This window comes from Mastomys coucha, unplaced genomic scaffold (genome assembly GCF_008632895.1).
Source record: "Mastomys coucha isolate ucsf_1 unplaced genomic scaffold, UCSF_Mcou_1 pScaffold13, whole genome shotgun sequence".
Lineage (NCBI taxonomy): Eukaryota > Metazoa > Chordata > Mammalia > Rodentia > Muridae > Mastomys > Mastomys coucha.
In genome coordinates this window covers 84,742,673-84,753,396 of record NW_022196895.1, presented here as the reverse complement: position 1 = coordinate 84,753,396, position 10,724 = coordinate 84,742,673, and the positions used below count along the sequence as shown (strand labels likewise).

Sequence of the window (10,724 nt, the reverse complement as noted above, 5' to 3'; positions counted from 1 at the left end):
AAAAAAAAAAAAAAAAAGAATCTATTTGGAACACCATTTTATATTTATTTAACATGTTTCTGCTTTTTAAATTGGAAGAATTTTTAGTCTTGCTCTGTCTTTCCTGACCATGACAATTATGGAGAACCTTTCTGAGGTTTCTTCACTATCAGATTCTTAATGCATCTTATCAGTGGAATATCACTTCTACCTCCCCCCACACACACATTGGAAATATTAGTTTTAACTATTTAACTAAGGTGGTGTTATGGTTAGAATATGAATATCTTACTTAGGCTAATGTTATAAAGTACCAGGTCCAACTGATTGCACTACTTTCAGAGGTTCTAGAAACTTTAGGAGGCAGGACCTACTTAAGGGAAGCAGGTCACTGAGACAAGGGGTAAGGGAGTTTCCTAGAGATACCCTGTCTATGGTTTCTTCCTGTTTCCTTTTCTCTTCACTGTCTGTCATGATGTGACCAGCTTCTGCCACTCAGTCCACTTCGATGTGCTGATGAAGTCCTATGACTGAGCTGAAGCCTTTCAACTTTCCTCCATTTACATTGCTCTTTCAGACAATTGGCCTGCAATGGCGTAAATGTTACTGAGATGAGAGATGCCTACTAGATTCCTCATCTGTAAAACTATATTTTTCTTTTATGCTAAAATGGCTACCAATGGTAATTCTCCAATCCTATTATTTTCTATTTTAGTTGACTTTCTAGCAGATGAAAGAACATTTCCTTCTTATCATTTATTTTAGTATAACCCAAACATTCTTAATCTGTGTACCACATTATTTTTGTTTGAATTATCCCAGGAATATTCTTTTCAATAGCAATCCTATAGTTTTTCCATGTGTTCAATTAACCTCTGTTGGTCCAAGTTCAAGTTATTCTTTCACATCTCATGCCCTGAAAATAAGCATTTGTCCAGAGTTCTGATTGTGTGGAAGGGAGAATGAGATTCAGAAACAAAGATCTCAGTGTATGTGTGTGTGTGTGTGTGTCTATACACACACAGAAACATACATACATACATACATACATATTGTTTTGAGACTGGAAATATATCTGTGTATTTATATGCATGTATGCATATATATTTGGGCATATATACATGTATCTATGAATCAACTAAACACTCTATAGTGACAGCTCGAATTCTAATCAAATTTTACAAGGACCTTTAATATTCAATATTTCACTGACAAATAAACAAACAAAAATAACCCCTGCATCGTCATTGTCTACTTGCCCATTTGCTCAGTTCTATGTATATTTGAAGACATTTTAGGATTGCTATTTGCAAAAGATTACCTAGCATTATGACTTGAATGTTTGCCTGTAGTTTTCTTTGCTTGCTATTAATTCTGAGGGTGAAAGTTCATGAATTACTTACTAGATGAACTTATTTGTATTCCACATTACTTTCACGTTTTGTCAGTTTAATTTTTCTATTTTCATTTTCTTTGTAGCACATGAAACATGAACTATGGTCATAAAGCCTAACTAAGCCAAAAAGCATATGCAAGACGACAGTCACTCTGTCAACTATGGAGTCATTGTCCCTTGATCTTGCCCTCATGTATTTCCTCTCTGAAACCTACTCACTCTGATAACTACACTTCCTGTTTTCTTTTATAACAATGAAGACATACATGCACTTTTTAACTTCCTTCCTTTATTATTATTTTATTGCTTTCATGTTTTGTTTTCTCTGACTGTATATCTGTGTACCATACATATGCCCGGTGCCTGCAGATGACAGAGGAGGGCACCAGAACCCAAGGAACTAGAATTATAGATGGTTATGAGCTGCTACTTAGGTACAGGAAATCAAATCCAGGTCCCTCTAAAAGAGCAATCAATACTCTTAACCACTGAGTCATCTCTCAAAATGTAGAAATCTACAAATATTATATACTGTGAAGTATATATTTAGTGTGTTGTGTGTATGATGTCTTGTGGGGCAGTGGACCAGGTCACCAGACAGAAAACCTGACAGAAAATCCAGGGGATTCAGTAACCCCAGCAATTCTCATAATTAAGAAAACTAGGTGTTTAAATTTACTCCTGACTAGGTTTCTGTTCTGGAACACGTGACCACAACACCCCATTGAAAGGACTGTGACAATCAGTCATAGTAGAGACAATTCCTGAAGTCCTTCACATGCAGATGAGATGTTAATCCCAGACCAACCCAATAGAAAGCATCTGCTTCTAGATGACAAGCTACCCCCAAATATTTACAAGGTCCTATCCACAGAAAAAAACTGCATAAGTTATTTCACCAAAGACAGTTTGAGAGTGCCTTTGTTATTGAGCTGCAACACTCCAGGGAAGAGTTTTCTCCAACCACATATGTAGCAGAGAATTGCCTTATCTGGCATCAATGGGAAGGGAGGCACCTGTGTAGGGCAATGCTAGGGCAGTAAGGCAGGGAGTACATGGTGGGTGGGGGATCACCCTCATAGAAGCAGGGGGAGGAGGATGAGATGGGGGATTGCAGAGGACCAGGAAAGGGGATAATGTTGGACCTTGAAAGGCAGTCTTTGTTCTGGTTGAGCCAGGCTTACTCTGAAGACCCAATAGAAAATTCTACAAGGGATGAGACATTAAGCCTTGACACCATGAGCCCTCAACTCCATAATTCTGTGGCAATGCCCCAAGCTCCTGGAATTCTGGCTAGACTCCGCCCTCACAGTTACCCAGTAATAGCAAGATAGCCCAACCCACTATAAAAGGGGCTGTTTGGTCCCTCCTCTACCTCTCTTAAGCTCTTGCCCTCTTGTATATTACTCTCTCCCTCCCTTCCCCCTCTTTCCTCCTCCCTTCTCTCTTCTCTCCCCTTTCCTTTCCCCCTCTCCCCCCTTCCGTTCCCCCCCTTCCCTTCCCTCCCTCTCTCCACATGGCCATGGCTGCCCTCTACTTCTTTACTCTTCTCCCTCTCTCTGCCTTTCTAAAATAAACACCTTAAAACCATGGACCATCTCTGCTTACTGGGATCCATCATGCTGGAGCAATGGAGCATGCTTCCCTCTAACCAGCTGCATCCTTAACCTCCTGTGGGGAGGCCTCCCAGAATTTCCAGCCACCAGACAAGACTAAGGACTCTTGACCTCAAGGGAACCACCCAGTGTCTTCTCCCCCAGCTCCTTTTCTCTTTAACCCCTGAGGCTGACAGAGCCACCCCCACCAGACCCCCGGTGGCCCTAACTCTGTTCTCAGCTCTTCCTGACACCTAGGGGCATCTGGCTCCATGTGGCCCAGGGACCCCAGAGCTGGCTCTTCTGAGGTACCCAGCAGTCTGAGGTGCCAATAGTCAGAGCCTGTGTGACCTTAGAGAACATAAGATGGCTGCTGAAAGACCTTGCCAGGAATGCACACTCCCTTCCCAGAATGTCCCAGCACTACAAACTTTACAGGAAGCCCCTGTAAAGAAGCAGGGCAGGTGTAGATAATGACCAAAAATGTTTCAGTTCCCTCTTCTGGTGATTAAGACCACACCTCACCTGGGGCCACCAATGCTGAGAAAGGTTGGCATGGGCCTCAAATGGGCATAAACCAATTCATGCTGTTACCAAAGTCTACCCTCAAAAACTGTATAAAAGCTCACTGAACAAGTTGTGGGGGGTTGCTGCCTCTCCTTCAGGTCTGGGATGATCCCAATGCACTGGAACAATAAAAATCCTCTTGCTTTTTGCATCCTTCAGGCTCCATGTGGTTCACTCAGGGGGTCTCCTGTAAGCTTAGGCTCAGAGTTTTACAAGCAGAGTCTGCTTCCTCCCCACCCCCTGGAAGGGGGTCTAGAGGCCTAACACTGCTGGACGCCTGTGGCAGTCTTCCACGTCCTGTCTAGTCTCCCCGAGCTCTGGCCTGAATAGGGTCGCTCCCACCCCTTTATTTCCCCATGTCCAGCATCCCACAGGATAACATTTGAAATGAAATAAAATATCCAATTAAAAAATGGGGAAAAAAAGTTTTCTCTCCAAAGCTTTCACTGCTGGCACTGAACCAGCCCAACAGGCCAGGCAAAGGATTCCCAGCCAACAGTTCCCCAGTAAAACAGCAATGTATGTGTGGGAATTGTATACGCATGCAGAGGCCAGAGTCTAAATTGAGTGTTCCCCTTTATATCGTTTTCCATCTTCTGTTCTGAAACAGGGTCAGTCTCCACTCCCCTGCCCCCCTTTCTGAACATGAACCTTACCAAAGCAACTAGCCTGGCTGCTCAGGAAAGCTCAGTTATCTGTTTCTTTCTGCCCTCTGCACTGGCATGAAAAGTCTGTAACCTAACAACCAACTTTCCACATGGATGCTTTCTTTACTTATTGATTTTGGAGGAATTTTGTTGTACCAACTTGAAGATACCTTCCTTGATTTTTCAATAGCTCAATAGTTCATGGTGTAGATATTAATTTGAAAGCACCCTCCTGCTTATGGGAATCTGGGTATTTGATATATTTCCTAATTGCAAATAATATTTCATTAAATAATCATGTGCATATGTATTTCCATGCTTTTAGAAATGAGTTATGTGAAAATTGCTATCTGTAAGATAAATGCATTTATAGATTCATTAGATATTGCCAAGTTTCCTTCCAAAAATGTTACACTAATTGCATTCCCTCTTACAATTTATAAAAGTGTTGTTTTCCATAGCCTCGCCAAGAGGATGCACTGCCAGTGCTTTTTAATAGCTGGCAATTTAATTTAATAGCTAAGAAAGAAGATCACGTGTAGCACTAATTTGTATGCATCTGATAATATGGGTTCCTCATGTCTTTTGTGAATGTTTGCCTCATGTCTCTGTTCACTTTTACATGTTGTCAGTCCTTTTCCTTCTCAAGAATTAAGAGTGTGTTATATGCTGATATGGCGTTTCCTGTAAGCTATGTTGCAAATAGTTATGTTACTTTGTCAAGCAATCTCTTCACTTTATGGTCTTTTCTGCTGCATAAGTCATTTTTATTGTTATTATTGTTAAATGTAAAATGTGTCTTTCTTATTGAATTTTGACTTTGACATGTGATTAAAAAGTCTTCTATGCAGTTTTATAAGCATCCATCCATGTATTCTTCTAGTATTCATATAATTTCACTTTTCACTTTGGAGCCCAGATGATTCTGTGTAAGATGTCTAATGGCTAGCCAGTTTTCACCACTATCTATCAAAAGACCCATGGCTTATCCAGAGATCTGAGGTGGCACTTTAATCATTATGGATATATTCTCAATTCTATTTATTTTTCATTGCTGCTAATAAAACAGATTCAATATCATTTCTCAGTATGCTATTATATCCAAGTAGGACCTGTCTCCTTTATAGCATTTTCCTGGCTACTTCTGTAAATTCATTTTTCATTTTGTTTTGTTTTGATTTAATTGTGAATACAATTTTTTCACCACAAAGAAATTTGATGCTATTTTGACTGAACACTGTTTAATTTATAGATTAACTTATAGAGATTAACATTTTACATATTTTCAATATCTAGGTATCCTATCTAAAAATAATGGATTTTAAAATATTTGCTCACATCTATTTTGTAGGTTTGAAGAATATTAAATTAAATTATTAAAAATAATCAAGGGTTTTCTTCTACAAATATTGCAGAAGCTAGTGAGATGGCTCAGTAGTAGGCTGCTGCCAAACCTAGCTTCAACCCCTGTGACTTTTTTAATATTTATAATTGTTTAAAGATTTGTAAGCATACAAATTGAAGTTTGATTAAGTAAGTTTTTATAATTAAGCCTTTTTATTAATTAACATAAATTACTAGGAACCAACGTGGAACCCTGTTTGTGAAATTATTAGAACAAATACTGTAATGAAAATTCAATGAAGCAAACTTTTTTCTAGGAATATCTTCTATACATCAGTATTCACATTTAACTTCTTTTAGGAAAGTATTATTTCTTTCGGGTCAGAAATTTAGGGCTACCAAATAAGGACAACATAGTCTCTAGAATTAAAAGATAAGTTGTAAACTTCAGTAAAAATAAAACTTAAAGTAGGGTTGGTTGTGGTCCAAATACAAAAAGTAAAACATACTGAATTTATAAAAATGCATTGCAGGGAGTATAGGATTGTAATGAAAATTCGTGTGTGTGTCTAGCATGAACATAACCCTAGATTCAGTCCTTACCTGCAGGAAAATAAATAAAAATATATTGCAGGTTACTAATATGAATTTCTAGTAACAAAAACACCCATAGATTTTGTTTTAAATGACTGCACAGCTTTACAGAATCCATTTCAACTACAATCTCTTCATATTCAAGTTACCTACTATTTTTACTAGTTTTTTCCAAAAGAGGGTTAAAAAGTGGAGTAATATACAGTGTTTATTTACTGAAATACTAAATATTGTTCAAGTAATAAGGAGCCATGTGGTAATCAGATTTATTATCATTATTATTGTGTTTATTTACAATCTAGTCATCAGCCCCCCGATCCCCAGTTCTCCCTCTCACAGTTCCTCATCCCATTCCTCCTCCCCTGTTTCTGAGAGGATGCACCCTCCACACAAGACATCCCCTGTCCCTGGGGCCTCAAGTCTCTGGAGGATTAGGAACATCCACTGAGGCCAGACCAGGCAGTCATCCACTATATATGTGTCAGGAGCCTCTGACCAGCTCCTGTATGCTGCCTGGTTGGTGGCTCAGTGTCTGGGAGCTCCCAGGGGTCCAGGTAGACAGATTTTTTTTTTCTAAACAACTTACCTAAAGAATGAACTGTTTATTTAAATTATTTATTTTTTTAAAGTATATAAATGTGGGAGGTACACCTGAGTAGAGGTGCCCGGTGAGGTCCCCTGAAGTTGGAACTGCAGCTAGCAATGGGCAGCTCATCATGGGAGCTGAAAAACTAGCTTGGTCCCTCTGCAAGAGCATCAGTACTCTTATCTGCTGAGTCATCTCTCTCTCTAGCCTCTCAGACTTTTAGATAGCCAAATTCTCATTTATTACCTCAAAGCATTTGTTTTGTCAATTTCTGATTATTTATTCTAGATTATCCAGCCATGCTTATTATTTGTTTGATTAGAAATTTGTTCTCCAGATTTTAACTTTATACATCGTCTGAACTGTCTCTCTTTTTCCTTCCCACTTCTTCATAAACCTCTCTTTCCATCTTTTGTTAAAGCAGAATATCTTCCTAAAAGAAAATAACTTAATTTGGCTCAGGAGATGGAGCAATGGGTAATATACTTAATATGCAAGCATGGAGACTAGAGTCCAGATGCTCATCACCCATGTAAAAGCTGGGTATGCAACAAACATCTGCAATACAGGTCCGAGGAGGTCAGAGACAGGTAGATCACTGGCCAGCTAGTGAGCTGTAGATTCAGTAAGAAACCTTGTCTCAAAAAACAGGATGGAGAGGTAAGTTGGGCAAATGGCAACTGTTAGCTGCTAAAAGAGAGACAGTTTTCTCTAAAATTGTAGGTGCTGATGAGATAAACATACTCAGTGAAGAAAACGAATACAAAAAATGTTTGAACAGCACATTTCATCTTTTAAAGTTCCATGGGGGTAAATGCCTTTAATCCCAGCACTTGAAAAGCAGAGTAGGCAAATAGACCTCTATGAGTTCAAGGACAACCTGGTCTACAAAGAAAGTTCAAGATAGCCAGGGCTGCACAGTGAGATCCTGTCTCAACAATATAAAGGAATACAAAGTTTGGGGGGTAGGAAAGAGGGGGTAGATCTGGAAAGAGTTGAGAAGATGGGGTGAATATACTCAAAACAAATACAAAACTCGAAATTCTCCAAGAGCTAATAAAGTATAAGCAAGGCCTTTGGCACTGTGTGGAGTACAGAGAAACACTCTGTACAAATTATTCCCTGATGATAGGATGCAGTGTTCCGCTGTCTCCAAAGAAAAAAAAAGGAAATTGTGCTCAATGCTCCTTAAAGAGAAAAATGAAAGATGTTTAAAAACCTTAACCCATGGAGCCCAAGTGGACATGGTACAAGAGAAGCATGTAGCTAGTATAGGACACACAAGAGAATAACACCTGTCCGTGCTGAGAGTATTTAGAAGTTTTCTACGAAACATTCATGAGGAAGTAAATGCTAGTCACACTGGTTTATTTGAAAGTAAGGATGGAATACAAGTTCCAAAGGCCTTTTGCAATCTTAGTTTTACAATTTTCTGTGCTGCTAAAAAATTAAAGGGAAGATGCTAGGGAAAGACTTGTAATGTCAACTTCTGGGCTACACACACACAGAAAAGAAGGAAAGGAGGGAGGGAAAGAGAGAGGGAAGAAGGGAAGAAGGGAGGAAGGGAGGAAAAAGAAATAGGAAAAGGGAAAACTAAAATAATAAAGAAAAACCTTCACATACAAAAAGGAATACCTTGCGTGACAAACTGGTCAAGTGCAGTTTCAGGAAGAAGTGTTGATGGCAGCGGGGGTTGAATCTCAGCATTGACCACAGAGGCCGCCACCTGTGAATGGAGGTTGCATCATGGAATGGGAGACAAACAGCAGGTATGCAGAATATTCTTAAGGAAGCAGGTTTTAAATGAATTTGCCAGCTAACATAACTACAAAATACTTTAAATCTGAGTTATAGCTAGTTTTCTAATACTGACATTTTCTCTGACCTCTTTCTTAGAGGAACTGTCACAATGTCCATAAATCAGTAACTCAAAAGAGCCAAGTTTTGATTTGAAGCCCAATTAGGATTTAAGTTTCTGATATAAGCTGAAGGGACTCTGGCCAGCTCAAGGATGGCGAGGATGGTTCTGGTGGGCCTTGCTCTTCTCTCCCATTCCCTTGCCTCACTACAAACTACTAGATTACATTCCTATAGCTACCCACCAAATTTATTCTCATTTGGCCACTTCTTCCTCTTGAGGCTGACTGCCAAGGTCCAGGTATCAAAGTATTGCAATCCAGCAATCAAATGCCCTCTCTTTTTTTTAAATGCCCCCTTTTGTCCAGCTATCAAAGTATTGAAATCCAGTAGTCAAATGCCCCCTTTGGCTCACCTAAATAGCATACCCAATTAAAATTAAGCACCACATCTTAACATGGCAATCCTTTGTCAACTGGAACAAGTATCCCTGCCCCCTCTCCCTTGCTTCCTTCTCTTTCCTCATCCTCTATCTCCTGTCTTCATCTCTTATTCCTTGACCCATCCCTCTGGGGAAAATATATCTCCTTTGTACTCAGAACTTGGTCTTGGGCATCCAAAGCCAATACTTTTCCTTTCATAAGCAACTTACGGCTCTCATTGCACAAATAATGAAATGTTTTAGATACATACTTATTCCTGTAAAATTTATTGGTTTTGAGATTTTTATATTTACTTTAGATATATATATGTTAGATATATGAGTGTTTTGCCACCATGTATGTATTGTACCATCTATGTGCCTAGTGTACATAAAGAACAGAAGGTAGCCCCTGGAACTGGAGTAACTGAACAGAAATCCTTTGCAAAATCAACAAGTGCTATTAACTACTCAGCCAACTCTCCAACCCACATTTTCTTTTATTTACAATAAAATGGTTTGTTTTTGATGTTTTAAATTGCACAGTTAAGTTTTAATAATGACTTAATAATCACTGTAATTGTTAGAAAGATGGGTAACTCAAAATTTAAAAGCACTTGCTGCTTTTCCAGAGGGCCCAGATCCAATTTCCAGCACCCACATGGCTGCTCATAACCTCTGCATCACAACCATTCCCAGGAGACCTGATGCCCCATTCTGCAAATACTAGACATACATGTGGTGAACAGACATATACACAAGCAAAAAAACAAATGAACAAACAAACATAAAACTCTCTATATAAAATAAAGTGGGGGAAAAGGTTGCAGATCTAATGTTTTTTAAAACAAACAAAAAAACCCAGTGTATTAAAAGATTTTTCCCTATTTTACCTCATATCAGAAAAAAAAAAGTTTAAAAAAAGCCTACCAAAATGCTGACACTGTTTCAGAATACAACATTTTTTAAAAACATTAAACCTAATAGAATTGCTATAGAAAGCAAACACAAATGCACCTAGAGGTTTGTAAATGAGGCTGTGACCTGCTAAAATTGATGCACTTAGGCTATTGTGCTTGGTACTTCTTATGTGAAAAATACCCTCCCTGGGAAGGTAAGATATTTCTTTCTCTGTGAAAAGGTACAAAGAATCCACATGGGGGGAGACCTGGGTCAGTGTGTGCACATGATACAGGACATCAACAGAACTGATAAAACTAGTATTATTGCTGACACGATGCTATAAGGTCACATCTATACATTAGCTGTGCTTACTTCTAGCATATTGTACTTTTAACTTTGGTGATAACATAAGAACAAATACTAAGATTATATTCATTTGTAGTTTCTAAAAGTAAAGAGAATATGAACTTGAAGAAATTCACAGCAATTAAATCTATATATATTTAATAAATCTCCATTTGAACAAAAGACATTATCTTCCACCTTAGGTAACTATAATGGTTCTGATACTAGTAAGAAAATTCTAAAGTCAAAAACACAGAACTTAAACATAAAAATCCATCTGAATGAATGTTTCTTCTAAATAAATCACTCACAGACAAGTACTAGATATCTTGTATTAAATTCAGATAATAGGAAAATAGTCTAACACTTGCTTATTTTACAAATTATTTTATAAATGTCCAGGTGTCAATTGGGAGGTATGTAAAAAATATTCATGTCAAAGCAATCAAGATGATTTTTATGGTTCTAGGAAAAAGCAATCAAACACCAT

At 38.4% G+C, this 10,724-nt stretch overlaps 1 protein-coding gene across 7 annotated transcripts in view; it reads right to left on the bottom strand.

Moving 5' to 3' along the window:
* Positions 1-10,724, bottom strand: part of Rttn (rotatin) — a 186,230-nt gene that overhangs the window by 50,208 nt on the left and 125,298 nt on the right. For all 7 annotated transcript variants that reach the window (XM_031366214.1, XM_031366216.1, XM_031366219.1 and 4 more), the window contains one exon: positions 8,344-8,434. In XM_031366214.1, coding sequence (XP_031222074.1) covers positions 8,344-8,434 — 91 coding nt within the window. The remainder of the gene's footprint in view (positions 1-8,343; positions 8,435-10,724) is intronic.